This window comes from Megascapheus bottae, chromosome 32, assembly GCF_031878675.1.
Source record: "Megascapheus bottae isolate mThoBot1 chromosome 32, mThoBot2.hap1, whole genome shotgun sequence".
Taxonomy (NCBI): domain Eukaryota; kingdom Metazoa; phylum Chordata; class Mammalia; order Rodentia; family Geomyidae; genus Megascapheus; species Megascapheus bottae.
The window spans coordinates 622,287-643,296 of NC_143540.1; the positions used below are offsets into that span (position 1 = coordinate 622,287).

General features: G+C 56.2%; 1 protein-coding gene and 1 long non-coding RNA gene across 6 annotated transcripts in view; one reads left to right on the plus strand and one right to left on the minus strand.

The window, feature by feature from the left end:
• Positions 1 to 2,735: 2,735 nt before the first annotated feature.
• Positions 2,736 to 6,192, minus strand: LOC150042985 (uncharacterized). Of its 5 annotated transcripts, none has more exons than XR_016533498.1 (6): positions 6,143 to 6,192; positions 5,113 to 5,555; positions 4,893 to 5,012; positions 4,326 to 4,755; positions 4,066 to 4,112; positions 2,736 to 3,494 (listed from the first exon to the last, which is right to left on the minus strand). It is a non-coding gene; the product is annotated as an uncharacterized LOC150042985 (long non-coding RNA). The 5 variants fall into 5 exon arrangements; XR_016533501.1 differs by lacking the exon at positions 6,143 to 6,192 and having other exon boundaries at positions 2,736 to 3,325; positions 3,428 to 3,494; positions 5,113 to 5,653; XR_016533500.1 differs by lacking the exon at positions 6,143 to 6,192 and having other exon boundaries at positions 4,893 to 5,047; positions 5,148 to 5,653.
• Positions 6,193 to 6,754: 562 nt separating this feature from the next.
• Wwtr1 (WW domain containing transcription regulator 1) overlaps positions 6,755 to 21,010 on the plus strand; it is a 46,253-nt gene continuing 31,997 nt past the window's right edge. The window contains exons 1-2 of the mRNA XM_090323715.1: positions 6,755 to 6,943; positions 9,564 to 10,050. Coding sequence (XP_090179841.1) covers positions 9,566 to 10,050 — 485 coding nt within the window. The 5' untranslated portion in view covers positions 6,755 to 6,943; positions 9,564 to 9,565. The remainder of the gene's footprint in view (positions 6,944 to 9,563; positions 10,051 to 21,010) is intronic.

Consider the following 21,010-nt stretch of genomic DNA (forward strand, 5'->3'; position numbering starts at 1 on the left):
AGTTACCTCTCACTCAAAAACAAAGCCCCTGGTTGTGAGAGCCAGTCTAGAGGTAAACGCGGGGACTCTGCTGGAAGGCAGGGCTGCCCGTGGGTGCCAGCCCCCTGCTGGGTGGCTCTCAGTCCCCCTCAGGGCCTGGGCACACAGACATCAGCAGGAGGCTGCCCAGGCCCCCCGAGAATGGCTTTGGGTGGGGAAGGTGTTCTGCCTTGGCCTTGGCCTGGAGACAGGCCTCTCAGCGCACTTCTGTGGGGCCTCCAGAACCTCGTGCAGCACGTGTGGAAGTGTGGGAGTGGCGTGGATGTGGCTAGGGCCTCCGGTCTCCCGGTCTCCCAGGAAGAGCCTCTTCCAGCAGGAGCCATGATCTGGAGGGAGGCCTCACGCCTCGGCACACCAGGGCCGGGCGAGGCCCGGCAGGCAGCGTTCTCATCTACAGAGTTTCCCCAGGGTGCAGTGGCACGCTTCTGTAGTCCCAGCCACCCGGGAGGCTGAGGCAGGGCCTCGGGACCCAAGAGTTTGAAGCGAGCCTAAAAAACAATGAGACTCACTCTCCCCCAGCAAAAACCCCACACAACCCCAAACAAGCAACAAAAACCATACAGCACAAAAACAGTAAAAAAAAAAAAAAATTCAAATAAAGCAGGAAGGAAAGCTCAGGAATCTTCTCATTCTCTGAATCAAAATGTCTTAATCCTGTGAACAAATTCCTTCAGAATCGTCTTCCTGTGGAACAGGAAATGATGGCTGGGGAGAGGAAATGCACAGAATGGCCAGCAGAATTTCTTCCGTTGCACATCTTTGCCCAAACAATGGGCGGTGATGAGTCAGTAGACCTGTACCATGTCACCAGGTTTGTGCCCTCACAGGCCTGAACTTGTGTAGCTCGTAGAAGGCAGTGGAGACCACTGTTCCACGGAGTCCTGCTGTAGGCTCAGACTCGGGGGTCCTCACAGCAGGTTACCAGCATGCCTCGCTATCACTACAGATACTTACCTCATCTCCATAGCAAAACATATTTTGACTTCTAAAAGAGCAGTTTTCGACTAGCTTAAAAACAAAAGCTCACGGACTGTCCATTTCGTGTTAATTGGTGGTGACTCATCTCATAAAGAAAGCCTCTGAATGCACAGGAGTGTTCCCACACTCTGGGTTTATTGCCTCTCTCACACACTGGAGTTTTCATTTATTGAACCAGAGGGAGGAGACAACCAAACCTCCATTTGAGACGCCTCAGCACTGAATGGCCTCTAGTGTCAGTGTATCTGTGGAATACCGTAAATCCTTGGAAGAAAAAAAAAATGACAACTTCTCCAGGGAAAGACAGTAGTGTGTCTGCTCTGGGGAGGAAGTCATTAAGATTCTGATTCTGTGACAGCAGGAGAGCAGAGACTCAGGAAGTCTTAGGAGCCCTCAAGTCCTGGCTCTCTTTCTGGGCTGACTCCAGGGTCTAGGGACAAACTTCTCTAAACCGCGGTTTTCTCAGGTGTAACAGTACTTCCAGTAGTCTAATCTCTAGCCCACGCATCCCCAATTGCCCTCTGTGAGACCAAGGTGTAAATCTAATATGTGCCCAACTGTAGTCTGTAAAAGCATACACACACGTATTTGCTATTTACCACTGTTGGAATACTAACAACCTTTCATTATCATGTCTTCAGTCGTAAGGTCAGATTAGGGTTTATTATGGTCATACATTGTATGAAAATGAGTCCATCTTCTCTAAAATTGCTCAAAATTTATATTTCAGGGGAAATATTTAAATCATTTTGTGAGCATGAACTCACTGTGTCAGCTCTCACGTCAAATGTGAGCATCACAGTTGCTCTCCATCCCGATTGGGCTTGGTAAGCTTTCTTTTCTTCCCATTGGCTCCAAAGCACCAACTGACCTTTCCTCCTTTGTTCTGTAGGGCCAGGACCCAGCTCAAGGCCTGCTGTGCCAGCAAGCACTCTACCACGGAGCTACAACCCAGCCTGCGCACCCACCTTTCATTGCCAGGCAGGAAAAGTAGCCAAACTTGAGTCTGGACAATACAGAACCAATGCAGAGCCTCTGGTCAGCAGGAAGAGAGGTGGCTTGAATAGCTGGCGAAACCAGGCCTGACATATGACATCACCACCCAGTGAAGGTCTTTGCAGGGGCAGACCCTTCCAAGCTCACCTTGAAGCTGATTTCTGTTCACAGGATGAACGCCTGGCCTAGGAGTTTGAAGTCAAGAGATACTGCCTCTTAAAGTGTTTGGCGAATGGTTAGATAGCACTAAGTACTTTGAAATTCCCCCTACCCAGTGCTAGTTAGTCACACTAAAAATATGACTAACCATACAGTCTGGGCTTCCGAGTAATTATGTTTATTATGTGACATATTTATACAGATCTAGGTAATACAAGGACAAGGACAATTCTTTGTGTTTTATTTTTTTACAAGGACATCTCAAAAAATCTTCAGGTAGTTATAGTCCCTTCATAAACACTGTTTCAGCGACCGGACGTCTTGTAGGAGCTGCACAGCCATGGCTCATGCCCACCATCCTAGCTATTCAGGAGCCTGAGGTCTGAAGACTGGTTTGAAGCCAGGAAAGTCCGTACTTTTACCTCTACAACCACCAAAGAGCTGGAAGTGGAGCCGTGGTTCAGGTGGTAGAGCCATCAGCTTTATAAGAAGCTGGGGACTGCACCCAGGCTCTGAGATCAAACCTCAGGACACACACACACACACACACACACACACACACACACACACACCCCCCTCTCATAGGTCATATTAAATTACTAGATACAAGCAGGCATTTTCTTCCTGCTCCCTACCTCTCCAACGGATGAATAGTAGATGCTGTTTTTGTTGTAGTAATTTAAAAAGAGAGTGAAATTGTGAAAATAATACAGGACAGTAACTCATACAAGAGTCATTGCCCAAGTGCACTGTTGAAGCCGGCAGCCGGCCCTGCTTGTCCTCAGCAGCAGTCAGCTGTCCTGGTCACCTCTTCTCTTTCCTGGTCATCTCTTCCGGGCCATCTCTTCCCTTGTCACCTCTTCCTGGTCATCTCTTCTTCCCTGGTCATCTCTTCTTCCCTGGTCACCTCTTCCCTGGTCATCTCTTCCTGGTCATCTCTTCTTCCCTGGTCATCTCTTCCCTGGCCACCTCTTCCCTGGTCATCTCTTCCCTGGTCACCTCTTCTTCCTGGTCATCTCTTCCTGGTCATCTCTTCTTCCATGGTCATCTCTTCTTCCATGGTCATCTCTTCTTCCTGGTCACCTCTTCTTCCTGGTCACCTCTTCTTCCCTGGTCACCTCTTCTTCCCTGGTCATCTCTTCTTCCTGGTCATCTCTTCTTCCCTGGTCATCTCTTCTTCCCTGGTCATCTCTTCCTGGTCATCTCTTCTTCCTGGTCATCTCTTCTTCCTGGTCATCTCTTCTTCCCTGGTCACCTCTTCTTCCTGGTCATCTCTTCCTGGTCATCTCTTCTTCCATGGTCATCTCTTCTTCCCTGGTCACCTCTTCTTCCTGGTCATCTCTTCTTCCCTGGTCACCTCTTCTTCCTGGTCATCTCTTCTTCCCTGGTCATCTCTTCTTCCCTGGTCATCTCTTCTTCCTGGTCATCTCTTCTTCCCTGGTCATCTCTTCTTCCTGGTCATCTCTTCTTCCCTGGTCACCTCTTCTTCCTGGTCATCTCTTCTTCCTGGTCATCTCTTCTTCCTGGTCATCTCTTCTTCCATGGTCATCTCTTCCTGGTCATCTCTTCTTCCCTGGTCATCTCTTCTTCCTGGTCATCCCTTCTTCCCTGGTCATCTCTTCTTCCCTGGTCATCTCTTCTTCCTGGTCATCTCTTCCTGGTCATCTCTTCTTCCATGGTCACCTCTTCTTCCCTGGTCACCTCTTCTTCCTGGTCATCTCTTCTTCCCTGGTCACCTCTTCTTCCTGGTCATCTCTTCTTCCCTGGTCACCTCTTCTTCCTGGTCATCTCTTCTTCCCTGGTCATCTCTTCTTCCTGGTCATCTCTTCTTCCCTGGTCATCTCTTCTTCCTGGTCATCTCTTCTTCCTGGTCATCTCTTCTTCCCTGGTTACCTCTTCCCTGGTCATCTCTTCCTGGTCATCTCTTCTTCCCTGGTCATCTCTTCCCTGGCCACCTCTTCCCTGGTCACCTCTTCTTCCTGGTCATCTCTTCCTGGTCATCTCTTCTTCCATGGTCATCTCTTCCTGGTCATCTCTTCTTCCATGGTCATCTCTTCTTCCCTGGTCATCTCTTCCTGGTCATCTCTTCTTCCATGGTCATCTCTTCTTCCATGGTCATCTCTTCTTCCTGGTCATCTCTTCTTCCTGGTCACCTCTTCTTCCTGGTCACCTCTTCTTCCCTGGTCATCTCTTCTTCCTGGTCATCTCTTCTTCCTGGTCACCTCTTCTTCCCTGGTCATCTCTTCTTCCTGGTCATCTCTTCTTCCCTGGTCATCTCTTCTTCCCTGGTCATCTCTTCCTGGTCATCTCTTCTTCCCTGGTCATCTCTTCTTCCTGGTCATCTCTTCTTCCCTGGTCATCTCTTCCTGGTCATCTCTTCTTCCATGGTCATCTCTTCTTCCCTGGTCACCTCTTCTTCCTGGTCATCTCTTCTTCCCTGGTCATCTCTTCTTCCCTGGTCATCTCTTCTTCCCTGGTCATCTCTTCTTCCCTGGTCATCTCTTCCTGGTCATCTCTTCTTCCTGGTCATCTCTTCTTCCCTGGTCATCTCTTCTTCCCTGGTCATCTCTTCTTCCTGGTCATCTCTTCCTGGTCATCTCTTCTTCCATGGTCATCTCTTCTTCCCTGGTCACCTCTTCTTCCTGGTCATCTCTTCTTCCCTGGTCACCTCTTCTTCCTGGTCATCTCTTCTTCCCTGGTCATCTCTTCTTCCTGGTCACCTCTTCTTCCATGGTCATCTCTTCTTCCTGGTCATCTCTTCTTCCTGGTCACCTCTTCTTCCCTGGTCATCTCTTCTTCCCTGGTCATCTCTTCTTCCATGGTCATCTCTTCCTGGTCACCTCTTCTTCCTGGTCATCTCTTCTTCCATGGTCATCTCTACCTGGTCACCTCTTCTTCCTGGTCATCTCTTCTTCCTGGTCATCTCTTCTTCCTGGTCACCTCTTCTTCCCTGGTCATCTCTTCTTCCTGGTCACCTCTTCTTCCATGGTCATCTCTTCTTCCTGGTCATCTCTTCTTCCATGGTCATCTCTTCCTGGTCATCTCTTCTTCCCTGGTCATCTCTTCTTCCCTGGTCATCTCTTCCTGGTCATCTCTTCTTCCCTGGTCATCTCTTCTTCCTGGTCACCTCTTCTTCCTGGTCATTTCTTCCTGGTCATCTCTTCTTCCTGGTCACCTCTTCTTCCTGGTCACCTCTTCTTTCTGGTCATTTCTTCCAAGTCATCTCTTCTTCCATGGTCATCTCTTCCTGGTCATCTCTTCTTCCCTGGCCATCTCTTCTTCCCAGCCCATCTCTTCCCTGGTCACCTCTTCTTCCCTGGTCGTCTCTTCCTGGTCATCTCCTCCCGGCCACCCCCAGGACGGCGTCCGGGGTCCGCGGGGGGCTGTGGAAGGACGGGGCGGATGTGGATGGCACCCCCAGAAAAGAAAGGACAAGGCGGGACAGCGAGTGGCGTTCCATGAGGGGCGGGGGAGGGGTCGAGGGGGGAGGGGTCGAGGGGGGAGCCGGGGAGGGAGGGCCGGGGAGGCCGGGGAGAGCGGGGGCCGGGGAGCACCGCCGGGGCGGGGGGAGAGCAGAGGCCCGGGGAACACGGCCAGGGAAGCCCAGGGAGCACGGCCGGGGGGCGGGGGGGGGCGGGGAGTACGGCCGGGGAGCACGACCGGGGAGGGGGGGAAGGGGCGGGGCCTCGTTCTGGTGTGGAGCCAAGAGTCTTTGGAGCAGCCGCCAGGTCCACCCCCATCCACCCTTCCCTCTTCCTCTTCCCCCATCCGCCCTCCCTCCTCCCCCCACCCCCGACCCCTCCGGCCCGGCGGGTCCCATGGCCCCCCTGCGCCCGCCATGGAGCCCACGCCAGCCGGGCCTCGCCCCCGCCCCCGCCCCGGGACCCCCGTCCAGCCGGGCCTCGCCCCCGCCCGGGCCCTCCCGTTTCCCTCGGGCGGGCAGGTCACGGCCGGCTGCGGCGGCGCCCACCTCCACCTCTGAGCCACTTTTGGGGCGCAGTGGGAGCCTCGGCACCCGACGGGGAGCCTGGCCGCCCAGACGCCTCCGCGCCGGGCCAAATATGGTCTCGGCGCCTGGCGGCGGGCAGGGGCCATGCGGGCGGGGCGCGGGGGCGCGGGGGGCGCGGGGGGCGCGGCCGCCGGCGGACAGGCCCCTCCCCCTCCCCCTCCCCCCTCTCCCGAGGACCGGGTTTCGGTGCGCGCGGCCCTCGCGGAACACTTTCCCTTTGATCCTGCCCCAAGTCCGCGGTCAACGCTGAGGAATGCGACTCGGGCTCGGCGGGGGAGGCCGGGCGGGGCGGGGCGGGGCGGGGCGGGGTCCCGCGGAGTGCCGCCCCCCGCCCCGCAAAGCCGGGGGAGAAGAGAAGGGCGGGCTCGCGCGCCTCTCTCTGCATAATCCATCCTCTGGCGGGCCGTCCTGGGCGGCGCCTCCCCACAGGCCCCGCCCCTCGAGGCCCCGCCCCGCCAGGCCCCGCCCTCCCACCGCGGCCCCGCCCCGTCAGGCCCCGCCCTCTGCCGCGGCCCCGCCCCCGCCAGGCCCCGCCCCCGCCCCGGGGGCGTCGCTCCAACTTTGTTTGTGGGACCGTCCGGGAGCCGGAGCCGCCGCCACCACCACCACCACCGCCGCCGCCCGCCGGCCCTCTACCCGGCTCGCCGCGCGCCGGCCCGGGGGATGTGAGCGCCGACGCCCTCGGCTGCCAGGCTCCGCGTCCGCTCGGAATCCGCCTCCTCAGGACGCCCCCCGCCGCCTGCAGGCCCGCCGGCTCCTCAGGTAGCGGCCGCCGCGCCGCCGGACCCCTCCGACTCCCGTTGGCGGGCGCGGGCCTCGTCCCGGCGGCGCCCCTCGCCTCCCCCCCTCGCCTCCCCACCCTCCCCGCGCTTCCTCCGCACCTCCTTCTAGAAAGTTTCGTCATTCCCGAGGTCACCGCCGCCCCGGACCCGGGACTCAGGGGCCGGGGGTCCGCGGCCGGGCCGGCGCTGGGGTCCGGGAAAGGTCGGTCCCGCCCGTCCACCTCGGCTGGGGGGGGTCCCGCCCGTCCACCTCGGCTGGGGGGGGTCCCGCCCGTCCACCTCGGCTGGGGGGGGTCCCGCCCGTCCACCTCGGCTGGGGGGGGGTCCCGCCCGTCCACCTCGGCTGGGGGGGGGTCCCGCCCGTCCACCTCGGCTGGGGGGGTCCCGTCCGTCCACCTCGGCTGGGGGGGTCCCGTCCACCTCGGCTGGGGGGGGGTCCCGCCCGTCCACCTCGGCTGGGGGGGTCCCGTCCGTCCACCTCGGCTGGGGGGGTCCCGTCCACCTCGGCTGGGGGGGGGTCCCGCCCGTCCACCTCGGCTGGGGGGGGGTCCCGCCCGTCCACCTCGGCTGGGGGGGTCCCGTCCGTCCACCTCGGCTGGGGGGGGGTCCCGTCCACCTCGGCTGGGGGGGGGTCCCGCCCGTCCACCTCGGCTGGGGGGGGGTCCCGCCCGTCCACCTCGGCTGGGGGGGGGTCCCGCCCGTCCACCTCGGCTGGGGGGGGTCCCGCCCGTCCACCTCGGCTGGGGGGGGTCCCGCCCGTCCACCTCGGCTGGGGGGGTCCCGTCCACCTCGGCTGGGGGGGTCCCGTCCACCTCGGCTGGGGGGGGTCCCGTCCACCTCGGCTGGGGGGGGTCCCGCCCGTCCACCTCGGCTGGGGGGGGTCCCGCCCGTCCACCTCGGCTGGGGGGGTCCCGCCCGTCCACCTCGGCTGGGGGGGGTCCCGCCCGTCCACCTCGGCTGGGGGGGGTCCCGCCCGTCCACCTCGGCTGGGGGGGGTCCCGCCCGTCCACCTCGGCTGGGGGGGGTCCCGCCCGTCCACCTCGGCTGGGGGGGGTCCCGCCCGTCCACCTCGGCTGGGGGGTTCCCGTCCGCCCGCCCGCCCGTCCGTCCGTCCACCTCGGCTGGAGGGGTCCCGTCCGCCCGCCCGTCCGTCCGCCCGCCCGCCCCGCTGTCCCCTACCCTTCCTTCCCCTCTCTTCCCCCCCTCCGGCCCTCACTCGTCCCCCCCGTCCTCTGCCGGTCCTCGTGCGCCCCTCGGCCGGGTCCTCCCTCCATCCCCCCCCTCTGCGCCCCTCGGCCGGGTCCTCCCTCCAACCCCCCCCTGTGCGCCCCTCGGCCGGGTCCCCCCCTCTTCTCCCCCTCTTCTCCCCCCCGTGCGCCCCTCGACCGGGTCCCCACCCTCTTCTCCCCCCCGTGCGCCCCTCGACCGGGTCCCCACCCTCTTCTCCCCCCCCCGTGCGCCCCTCGACCGGGTCCCCACCCTCTTCTCCCCCCCGTGCGCCCCTCGACCGGGTCCCCATCCTCTTCTCCCCCCCGTGCGCCCCTTGACCGGGTCCTCCCTCCATCCCCCCCTCGTGCGCCCCTCGGCCGGGTCCCCACCCTCTTCTTCCCCCCTCGGCCGGGTCCCCACCCTCTTCTCCCCCCCGTGCGCCCTTCGACCGGGTCCTCATCCTCTTCTCCCCCCCCCCCTGCGCCCCTCGGCCGGGTCCTCATCCTCTTCTCCCCCCCGTGCGCCCCTCGGCCGGGTCCTCATCCTCTTCTCCCCCCCCCGTGCGCCCCTCGGCCGGGTCCTCATCCTCTTCTCCCCCCCCCCCCCGTGCGCCCCTCGGCCGGGTCCTCATCCTCTTCTCCCCCCCCCCCGTGCGCCCCTCGGCCGGGTCCTCATCCTCTTCTCCCCCCCCCCGTGCGCCCCTCGGCCGGGTCCTCATCCTCTTCTCCCCCCCCCCGTGCGCCCCTCGGCCGGGTCCTCATCCTCTTCTCCCCCCCCGTGCGCCCCTCGGCCGGGTCCTCATCCTCTTCTCCCCCCCCGTGCGCCCCTCGACCGGGTCCTCATCCTCTTCTCCCCCCCCCCGTGCGCCCCTCGGCCGGGTCCTCATCCTCTTCTCCCCCCCCGTGCGCCCCTCGGCCGGGTCCTCATCCTCTTCTCCCCCCCCCGTGCACCCCTCGACCGGGTCCTCCCTCCATCCCCCCCTCGTGCGCCCCTCGGCCGGGTACCCCCTCCATCCCCCCCCTCGTGCGCCCCTCGGCCGGGTCCTCCCTCCATACCCCCCGCCGTGCGCCCCTCGGCCGGGTCCTCCCTCCATACCCCCCCCCGTGCGCCCCTCGGCCGGGTCCTCCCTCCATCCCCCCCTCGTGCGCCCCTCGGCCGGGTCCTCCCTCCATCCCCCCCTCGTGAGCCCCTCGGCCGGGTCCTCCCTCCATTCCCCCCTCGTGCGCCCCTCGGCCGGGTCCTCCTTCCATACCCCCCCCCGTGCGCCCCTCGGCCGGGTACCCCCTCCATCCCCCCCCTCGTGCGCCCCTCGGCCGGGTCCCCGCCCCCCCCGCCCCCCTCCGACCCCCTCTGCCCCCCCGCCCCGGCTCACCGACGCCCCCTCCTCACAGACATGAACCCGTCCTCGGCGCCCCCGCCGGGGCAGCAGGTGATCCACGTCACGCAGGACCTGGACACGGACCTGGAGGCCCTGTTCAACGCCGTCATGAACCCGCGGCCCAGCTCGTGGCGGAAGAAGATCCTGCCCGAGTCCTTCTTCAGGGAGCCGGACTCGGGCGCGCACTCGCGCCAGTCCAGCACCGACTCGTCGGGCGGCGGCGGCGCCCCGCACGCGGCCCCGCTCCCCGCGCTCCCCGCGCTCCCCGGCCCGCGGCCCGCCGGCGCGCAGCACGTGCGCTCGCACTCGTCGCCCGCCTCGCTGCCGCCCGGCGCGGTGGCGGGGCCGGCGGGGGCCGTGGCGGGGGCCGCGGCGGGGGCCGCGGCGCCGCACGCCCACCTCCGCCAGCGCTCCTACGACGTGGCGGACCTGCCCGAGGAGCCGCTGCCGCCGGGCTGGGAGATGACCTTCACGGCCGCGGGCCAGCGCTACTTCCTCAAGTGAGTGCGCGGGCGCTGCCTGGGGGGGGGCGCCGGGCAGGACTGCAGCTTGGGGAGAGGCCAGCGGGGTGCGCCCGCGGGCCTGGGAGTTCTGAGAGGTTCAGGACCTGGGGAACCCCACGCGGGAAGAGGCCACGGTTGGGGAGATTCCTGGGGAACAGGTGGCGCCTGCCCTGCGTGGGTCCGGCCTCTCCTCCGCCCTGCAGGGCGTCAGCAGGGCCCGGGTTGTCCTGTGATGTGCGGATCAGAGGAGAGGTGGAGAGGGGAAGGGGAGAGTCTCCTCCCTGCCCAGCGGGGGTCCCCAGCCAGGTGACATGGGGGCTGCTATGACCGGACGACCTGGCTCCCGGCCCTGGCCCACACCGCCACGCCCCGGCCTGTGGGCTGCGGGCCGTACACCCCACCGACCTCCCTGAGGAAACTGGACTGTTAAAGTACGGAGACGTCGGGCGCCGGCCTCTCCCCATCTTCCCCTCGCTGGTGGTCCCTTTGATGAAATGACTTTTACTGAAGGTGAGAATTCAGCGAGGTCCTTTAGGTAAAGGCGGTCTCAGACACAGGGTGTGGTTGTTAGGGCTGTGTATCCTAAGATCCTTGCGTTCCTCCGGGGAGCCAGGCTGGAGCTGGGAAGGGAACCCTGGAGGCCAGGCTGCCCAAGGAGGGGTAGTGTGCTACTCTCTGGCGGCACTCGCTGTCAACCCCCAAGAACTCAGAGCTCCTTTGAGTGCCCCTGTCCTCTGGTGGAGTTATGTTCAGAGAGCCAAGACAGATTGGGATTGGAAAAGTAGGTCACGCTCCTCTTTGGCACCAGGTCTGATGCTTGCATGGTGGGTGGTATGTGTTGTCTGAGGTCTGACCACCAGTGAGGGATGAACCCTGAGATGGAACACCATGAGATGGAACACCCAGTCGGGTGTCGCTGGCTCCAGCCAAGTCTTTGACTCATGCTGGTGACAGAGCCCTTTTTCCTGTCCATCCGGGAGCTGTCTTGTGTGGAGAGCTGGGTCTTTTGTTGTTTCTGGAGTTGGTGAGCTGGTCTTTGTGCTACCGATCTCTGCGTGACCACATACTCACAGGCCTACTGCTTTGATTTCTAAATGGCTGGTGTAAGTCAAGTATGTGATGTTATAAAATGGGGGCATTTTTTTAAGTATGAATGTCTTTGTTCCAAAGGATGGTTCATTTCTATAGTATATTCGGGTTGAAAATTGCTAGTATTGCATATGAAGGTCACTTAACTAGGTAATTGTCATTTTCATATATATATATATATATACACACACACACACATATATGTGCCAGTATGCCAGTCCTGGGCCTTGAACTCAGGGCCTGAGCACTGTCCTTGGGCTTTCTCAAGGCTAGAGCTCTACCACTTGAGCCTCAGCACCACTTCCGGCTTTTTTCTGTGTATGTGGTACTGAGAAATTGCACCCCGGTCTTTGTGCATGCTAGGCAAGCACTCTACCACTAAACTCCTGCCCAAACTCAGGCCAAACTCCTGCCACCCCCCCATTTTTCATATTTTATCATGGTTTTTATCCAAGTGGACTTAGTGATAAGTGCCTAAGGAGGTCTTTTTTGGCGTCAGGTATTTATTCAACTGGGTACAGATGCATACACACACTTATATGGTATATGCTCAAAGTAGATAAAGAAGGACTACAAAATAACTTCCTCCTGCACATGCATTCTGAGTGACTAGAATGGCCTAGGGCGGTGACTGAGAGGAACAGGCAGCCAGCCTTGGGCTAGGATTGTGACTGCTGGCCCTGGCTGCCCATTCCTGGCCATTCCCAGCCCACGCAGAGGTGGCGCTGCATGACATGGTAGCACCAGCTGGCAGCCGGGGCTACCCTGGGTGGTGGGGAGAAGGGGCTGGCAGAAATCAGGCCAGGGTGACTGGTGTCTTTTAGTGCTGTTTAAAGTTCAGGTAAAGCCAGTGTTACACATCACACTTTGGTACAGAGCCCCAAAAGGCAAGTGGTCTTTGACCCTGACTTAATTTTTCTTGAGATCAATTGATTTATTGGCTCCATCATCTCTGATATGGGATTCACAGGCAAATCCTGGTTCTCGGCTCTGTTGTAGGGATCAGAAATCACATGATTTTAGAATGGACAGGCCTTTGGTGGGCTGTGTGTGTGTGTGTGGTTTAAAGCGTTATTTTGTGTAGGAAGGTGAGGCGGGGGAGGGTGAGGACCTGGCTTTGGTTAGGAGTGGTGGAGGCAGCTGCCCTGGGAGCAGGGTTCCCTTCCAACCCTCCTCTTACCCAGGTCTCTTCTCAGACGATGCCTGCCCATACCCCCCTGTACTGTTTCCTCAGGGGAAGTGGTTCCCGGGTAACTCAAGGTCACCTTTCCCGAGCCTTACCTCTGCCGGGAAACAGAAGGCCATGCACTGTGCCTTCTGTCCTAGAGGGGCAGCAGATCCTGGCAGCTTGGGCAATCATGTGAGCATCCATCAGACTGGACTTTCTGGTGCTAAGAGGGTACATTTTTATTTTTTTTTTCTAGTACTGGGGCTTGAACTCTGGGTCCCTACTCATTAACATTTAAATTACTTCTGCCTTCCCCTCTTAGGTTATCTGTTAAAACATGAATAGAGGGAGGAAAGTGAGATATACAAAGTCCTGATCTCTGGATCCCCTGTTGAGGGAACCACAATTACTATCTTATCTAGAAATGGCCTCTGCACAAAGACCCCCTTCTAGTTTATTATTATCCAACTAGCTTGCCTGTGTCTGTCTGCCTGTCCCTGCAGACAAGTGTGTGACACAGCCGGGAAGATGGAGGGACCAGCTTGGCTGGACCTGCAGCCAGCTGGGATGGATGGCCCCAGGGTGAAGAGCAGCTCGCGGCAGAGCAGAGCTCACGACCAGCACGGGCTGGAACCTGGAGCTGGCGTGGTCCAAGCTCTCTTAGCCAAAGGGCCTTGCCGTGACCACCATCTCTCTGCTCTCTACCACCTGCCTGTTTGGTCACACATCTTCTCATTTTTCCATCTGTCCCTGTCGCTCCTTTCCTGGGGCGTGGGCAGAGGTAGGGGCCTTTGTGGGGATTCAGCTGTCCACTTTGGAAATGTGCACGGTGGAGCAGCGTGAATCCATGGGGCATGGACTGGCCCGATGAGTTCAGTGTTTGGTAACACTGAGCTCAGCTCAGTCAGGAGATGGAGAATTCCATTATGAGTGATGAGATTTGGGTACAAATATAAAATATAAACTGTGGCTTGCAGCATGTGGGATGTGTCCTACGAACTTAGAGCCGTGGGAATAGCAGAGTATGCTTGGGGCATATCAGTTAAAATTATGTAACTCTGGATATTATGTAAAGTGTCGGTTCAGAGGAACGTTTATCTTTCCTATCTTTGTGTTTTGGTTTGCCAGAACTCACGGATGATGCAATTAAGGCAGGTGAAGGTAAATTCTCTAGGCCGCATTTGATCCTGTCAAGCTGGCTTGTGCTTGGAGACATTTCGTAGTTCATATCTGTGTTGTGGTGAAAGAGCTGTTCCCTTGATGGAGTTTGGTTAATTTAGGAACCCCTGGGGGCCTTGTTACAGGTTTGGGGTTTGTACAGACATGTGCATTTAACAGGAAAGATTAAGGCTCATAAAAGGAGTAGTAAACTTGAGGGCTCCTCAGGACAGCACTGAGGCTTTCTGGACATGGTTTCTGCATTGCAGTGCCCCCATTTCCCTTGGATGTGTGCTTGTGTACCCTGTGAAATATCAGCATGTGCACACAGAGCTTGGCAAATACAGACCTTCAGTACAGTCTAAGGCTCATTTAGCTGTGTGTGCATTGTAACATAAAGCCCACCCACATTTTTTCAGCAGAGAAACTTAAAGGAAAGGAAGGGAAACCTGAAGAAAGGATCAGCTACTTAAAGGCTAACTTGTTACCAAGTATGGTTTCATGTCTTTCCTCCCGTCCTGTAGGAAGGTTAGTCATCAGTCTTGAGTGTGGAGTCTTGGCTGGGGGCTCTGTTGAGTTGTTGGGAAGGTCCAGGCCTCTGTGGAGCCTGTGTGTGTGTGTGTGTGTGTTGCTTACATTTTATTAACTATTGGGTAGTCAGTGATTTTTACATATTGAACACTTAGGCCTTAAGGAAAGCTGGGAGTGTCACCACTAGAGAAATGATTTTTAAGGGGCCAGGAGTGTGGCTTAGTGATAGAGTGCTTGCCTAGCATGCACGAAACCCTGGGTTCGATTCCTCAGTACCACATACATAGAAAAAGCTGCAAGTGGTGCTGTGGTTCAAGTGGTAGAGTGCTATTCTTGAGAAAGGACAGTGTCTAGGCCCTGAGTTCAAGCCTCAGGACTGACAAGAAAGAAAGGAAGGAAGGAAGGAAGATACAAAGAATTAAATGATCTTAAAACTTAGATCTTAGATTATTGCCTTTTGTCTAAGGCTTCAGCATGTGAGTAGAAAAGCATAGTCTTTTTTAAAAAAAATTATTAGCATAGTGAAATGAGTCAGGTTTTGCCACTGTACATTCCTTTCTCCCAGTAACTGGCCAGTCCTGGCTAATTGGTTGACAACATGAAAAGGACCCATATTTCTCCATTACACACATGTTGGCATAGCCACCGTTCCTCATGTGTGAGTGTGAGGACTGAGGCCTGACCTCTGAGCAAGGTGGCGGCTGTTTGCTAGTATTGGTTTTGTCTTCCCTGGTCCTGGGTTAAACCCAGGGTTCCAGTCTGATCAGGCAAATGCTTTCCAGGTATAGAGAGGTCTGGGAAGGTCTTGTGTTTGGCCGTGTCTTCGTCAGTGACACGTACCTGTTTCTGGGAGCTACAGAAAGAAAGTGTCAGCGCAGTGTGAGCCATTCCTTCTTCACTTGCCACCACTTACAGCAAGTGCACTGTGAAGCAGCACAGGGACACTAACATCTGTTGAAGAGGAGGCAGAAAAGATGTTCTGTGGAATAAGATAAAGAAGACACATTGTAATAAACGATATCTACTGCTACTGAAAAAGGAGGTCTCAGTATTATTTCAGTATAACTATGAGAGTAAAGAGTATATCTTTATAGCAAGTGAAAAACTAGAAATCTGGGAGTGGGGTGGTATGCCTTGAATCCTAGCACTTGGGGGGCTGAGAATGAGGAAGAATGTGAGTTCCATGCCAGCCTGAGCTACAATAGTGAGACCCTGTCACAAAACAAAATGAAACAAAGCAAGACACAAATGGCGTTGTGCTGACAGCTTAGAGAGTGCTCATTTTGAGCCTGGGCCTCAGACTTAGAAGACAGGCGACTTACGGGATGTAAGGTGAAGGTTTTCACCTGTGGGCTTCTCAAGCCTAGAGTGGGATGGCTGAGCAGTTTATTCAGGATGTAATCTTCATCCTTGGACCAGAGTTGGTGTGGAGATGTCCCCTTAGCCCTGTGAGCCCATACTGTTCGATGTGATTAACAACTCTGAAAAGAATGATGAAATTACAGTTTTTTTTTTTTTTTTTTTTTTTTGCCAGTCCTGGGCTTGAGCTCAGGGCCTGAGCACTGTTCTTGGACTTTCTCAAGGCTAAAGCTCTACCACTTGAGCCTCAGCACCACTTCCGGTTTTTTTCTATGTATGTGGTACCGAGGAATTGAATCCGGGTCTTCGTGCATGCTAGGCAAGCACTCTACCACTAGGCCAAACTCCTGGCCCCTACAGTTCATTTTTTAAAGCTTATTGGTCCTGGAAGAGAGACCATCGTACATTGCAGAGGACAGGCCTGTTTGGGAACACAGGCCCAGTTCTTTCGATAAATGGCCATGGTAGAGAGAGCCTGGGAAGCTTGTCACTACCAGGAGCTGAGGGCGGGGGGGGGGGGGTAGGGGGAAGACACCATATGTGGGTGCTGAATTGTGTCTAATGGAATCACGTCTGCAAAGGCCTTTAGATATTTCAGGTGTCCTTGGCTAGGGGACAGGACCAGAAATATTACTTGGGCTGTATGCAGGGCAGTAGAGAGAAGGGGTAACTTGAGAGCATGAGGAAGAATGGCCCATTCTTGTAAACAAATCTTAAAGAGCAGCCTTTGTTGTCCCCATGAGAACGTTTTGAAACAGAGTGAAGCTGGCGTCCCTAAGTGGCGTTTTGTGGTTCTGGCACCATGTCTGTGTGGCTGGCGACATGCTGGAGGTGGGGGGTGCCAAGATGGCCCCATTGCTACTGCCCATCCCTGTGGCTGGCTGGGTGAGCTTTTGGCCTAGAACTGCTTGGCGTGAACTTGGAAACCTGCTTGCTTCCCGGGTCAGCGGGCTGGGCCCTCCCCATAATTCCTGAGCTTTGATTATGGGGGTTGTTCAGGACAAGAGTGGCTTTGTAGAGAGCGTGTTCAGTGCTCCGGGGTCTAGCGTGACTGGCGGATATAAATTGTATGGAAGCAATTAAATGCGAAGGAAATGTCATGTAGTCTGGATTTAAATGTACAGACTTGTGGCACTATTTAAAAAAATAAATGGAGAAGAATGGAGAGTAAAAAATAAAGGAACAGAGAAGATAGATAGGGCAAAAGAGCCTGTGACGCACATACTGAGATAAAATGGTCATTTAAAACATTTGTTTTAAAAAAATAAAGCCAAAGCCTAAAGGGCTAAAATCAAAATCTAAAATCTCTGGAGACAGGCTTGTTGTATGGTGCTAGTCTGTAAGGTCTAGGCCCTGGGTTCACATCCTCTCTGGTACTGAAAAAAAAGAATCATGGAAAGTCAAGAGCTGGCATTTGGCAAGTGTCATGGCCCTCCACGTGAAGACCGGTGTAGGGACTGTGCTGCTGGGCCAGCCGCCTTCACCTGGGTAACAGACAGTCAGGGCCTTTTAAGTGGGTGGCCATGCAGGTCTGGAGGAAGTGGCCTAGTTGTCAGTCCCTGGGCTCTTCTCCGTGGGCTATGCATGGCTACGGCATGTTTCGCAGTGGCTCCTCCTTGGAGATCTGGGGAAAAGGGGTAAATCTACTGAGCCCACCACCTCCATTTTTGGTGATAAAGACTTCACCACTTCATCTCCTCTGCAGTCCTCTGGTTGGCCCAATCAGCCTGGAGGGGACCCCTGCCCCCAGATCCCCAGAGCAGTAGGCTCTGTGGGCCCTCTGGCATTTAATGCCCTGCACCCATTAGAACTGAGCACAGCCTGCTGTTGTGTCACCAGTTTGGGCTGAGCAGCCGGGAGGCAGTGTGGGACCTGCCCCACTTGTGCCCGCTGCCCCAGGGATGACTGCGGAGACCAGGTGGGCACGGACAGCTAGTTAGAAGTAACAGGACAAGGAATTTGCTCTGCAGATGAGTTCAGTACTAATTAGAAGACCTGCATCTGCACTGCTGAAGGGAATTTGCACTTTGGTTGTTGAGCTGGTACTTGGGCTTGAACTCAGGGCCTGGGCGCCGTCCCCTAGCTGTTTTGCTCAATCAAGTATGGTGCTCTGTCCCTTGAGTCATAGCTCCATTTCTGGCTGTTTGCTAAGGGTCTCACCACAGACTTTTCTGCTCTGGCTGACTTTGAATTGAGATCCTTAGATCGCAGCTTCCTGCGTAGCTAGGATTACTGGAGTGAGTCATCTGTGCCCAGTTTGTTTATTTGTTTGTTTTGTACTGATATTTGAACTTGGGGCCTCATGCTTGCTAAGTAAGGCTGGTACACTACCTCTGAGCTCAGACTTTATACTGTAGACTGTATGGACCAGAACCCAATTTTTCCTTCCTGTACTTACTTCTGAAGCACCTCATCCAAACTCTGACACATATACAAGGATTTGATGAATATTTCCTGAAATAAGTGTAACTTTCCCCATTATTTAGATAATGTGGCATTCTCTCCCATGCAGTATATACCAATAGACAATGGACTCTTACTGTGTACTTCTCTGCTTAGCACAATGGGTAACTAGAAACCACATTTTTCTGTGGAACATAGCCCATTCCTTGTATTTAACTTCTTAGTCTTATTGTAAATTCTAAGAAACTACTTCCTCCAGCAGAGCAGTGGTGACCTAATAAAAGAAATAACAATACATATATTCAGGTTCCCGGTGATTTCCACATTCCACTGTGTGGGAACCTGCCATCACCTCCTTTGCCTCGCAGAAGATCTCAGGAGTTAACCTTTCAATCAAAGGACTTCTCAGGATGCACAAGAACTAGCAGAATTCCAGATCTGAACAGACAGGGCTGAGTCAGGGGTGAGGAGACAGATCCCAGAGGGATGACCGACACAGTCCCCAGTGCTCGGCACAGCCCCTAGTCCATCTCCCACACACTGGAAAGCACATTTAGTGGGATGTAAACCCAGGAGCAATTATGTTCCTGGAAGCAGCCCATTCTAGAGCATGTTAAAATTGGGTTTGAGCTGTTTTATTCCTTACATGCCCTTTAAGGTCACATACACTCAAGGTTTCATACACACTCCTGTCTCCTCACTTTCTTTGGGAATCTAGGCACAGAGTCCATGTCCTTGGCTCTCCCTTTTCCTCCCACGTCCATGGTCACGGTGTGGTTTCCCCCTTGCACACACTCTCGGCCCCCGGCTCTTCTCTTTCTTTCCCTCTCCTTTCCCGTCTCCTCCCCAATGTGTCTTGATCATCTGTTTGTAAACAGCCACAGCCACGCCCTGGCTCCGGCCTCAGCCTTTCTCACACAGCACCCAGGCTGATCTGGGTACTGTTCCTGGTCCCTTGGCTGCTACTGCAGAGTTCTTCTAGTGTCTTGTCTTGTCAGGATGGCCTCCGGCCTGGTCCGAGTCTGGGGTGCCTTCCTCGCTCCTTCAGGTTTGGACCCGCCACGGCCTGCAGTGATGACATGGGTCCAGTGGGGCCCCTCCCCTTCCTGGCGTCCCCTCTGTGCAGTCCAGCCTGCCCGGTGGGTTCTGTGGGCCTCACTTCCTGCCCCACGGCCCTTGCCTCGCCCAGGTTGTCGGCTGGCCATGACTTCATTGTTTCAGAAGCCATCTGGGTTGAAGTCCTCTGTAGGTCTGTTGGCCTTGTTGGCCTAGCACTGAGCTGGCTCCTGAGACAGCATCATCAGAGTCATAGGTGCAGCACATTAGAACAGGAATTTAGACGGGAGGATCCGGCAGGGGCTCCTTATCTTTACTTCAGGATCTGGAGGGATCCTTTTCACTTTATTATGGTTCTTTTGAGATAAGATCTTCCCATGAGTCCAGGCGGGTCTCAGACTTGTGACTCTGTCTCTGCCTCCCCAGGGGCTGGGATTACAGTCAGGTGCTCAGGGTTCTTTATTTATTTTTAACAGATTTCACTTATTTCTTAAAAAAAATCTTTATTGAGATGTAATTTATATATCATACAACTCACCTTCTAAAAATGTATAATCCATTGGGTTTTTAAAAGTATATTTATAGGGGCTGGGAGTTTGGCCTAGTGGTAGAGTGCTTGCCTATCATGCACAAAGACCCAGGTTTGGTTCCTTGGTATCACATACATAGAAAAAAGCCGGAAGTGGTGGTGTGGCTCAAGTGGCAGAGCCCTAGCCTTGAGAATGCCCATGGACAGTGCTCAGGACCTGAGCTCAAGGCCCAGGACTGGCAAAAAATGTGTATTTGTAGGTATGTGTGGCCACCTCTCTGGTTGTATGGCCAGTAGCTGTCACCTCCTCTGCCCTCACTCATGCAGGGATCCTCCCGGGCTGTGGGCAGCCGTGAGATGCTGGGGCCTCCTGCACACTTGCTCACTCCAGGTACCCTCCTTCCTTGGGTGTGGCCCTGTCTCCATCACACCCTGTAGCTTCGCATTTGCCAGTTTCCCTCCACCTCTGGTGGCTGGAGAGGCTCAGGGCAGATGGACATGTGGACACAGCACGGATGGACAGACTGACAATCTCTCTTCAGTGGCAGGGATGGTGGGCTTTCTAATCCGACGTTGGGGTTAGATACATGACAGCACTTGGTGGGCGTACGTGACTTCAGCCAGCTCCTGTTTCCCTGTTTGTAAAACGGAAACTTCCTTGTGTCCTTAGTCATGCCGGAGGGAGGGTGGGGCCTGGACTTGCAGAGCAAACATGAGGATAAGCAGAGTCCTTGCTCCCGTCCTCCCTTGCAGTGAGGCTGCACCTGGGTCCTTCCTGGGCCAGCATACAGCCGTGATGTGGAGAACCTGGCTGGATGAGTGGTGCGAGTTTCCTTCTCTGTGGGACAGGCAAGGAGGATGGTTGCTTTCCTGAGTCCTCTGGGCTTCAGCACTCACCCTGAGCCTGCACATGGTTACCCAGCATCCGCTGGCTCTCATGGAAACAACTGGGCGGACAAGAGACATGCTGTGGTCCAGACGTTGACTGGAGGAGGCGGCGGTTAATTGTGCCGCTGACTTCCTAGCCCTTTTCGTTACAAGGACCCAGGGAACTGTAAGGGACCCCTTGCTGTTACAACTTTAGAATTTGAGCAAGGCCTACCTGCCTAAGCCAGGAAGCGATATTTAAACTTGTTTGGAAGACGGAGGTGGGAGAAGCACAGTGGCAGGTCTTTTGATAGAATAGAAATAAAGTATTTTCCTCATCCGGCTGTGCCTCTTCATCTGTGATCATGAAGAAGCTGGAGGAAATTGGTGGGGGAACTTGGTGAGCCCTCTGGACCTCCCTCTACTCTGACCCGGGTGAGTGGGGGGCTCACGCCCGGCACCCTCTTGCTGGCCGTACCTGGGGCCCAGCCTCATGGCAGGACCGAACCTTCCAGGCTGTTGTGCTCAATAGGCTCCATGGGGGAGACCCAGACAAAGGGTGTTTCTGGGGTACTGATGGCGGCACTTTCCACCTCAGGTCTGCCGTTTTGCGTTTACATCATGGCCTCTTTTGGAAATAGGCAGAGCCTGGAAACAAGAAAGGAGTCTGAAAAGGACATAGCCTTTACTGCCTCGACACACAACCTGCTCAAACAAATGGCAGGTGAGCCTGGACACCCTCCAGAGGTTGACCTCAGGGCCCTGGCCACGTGACCTGGACAGGACCGTGTAGTCAC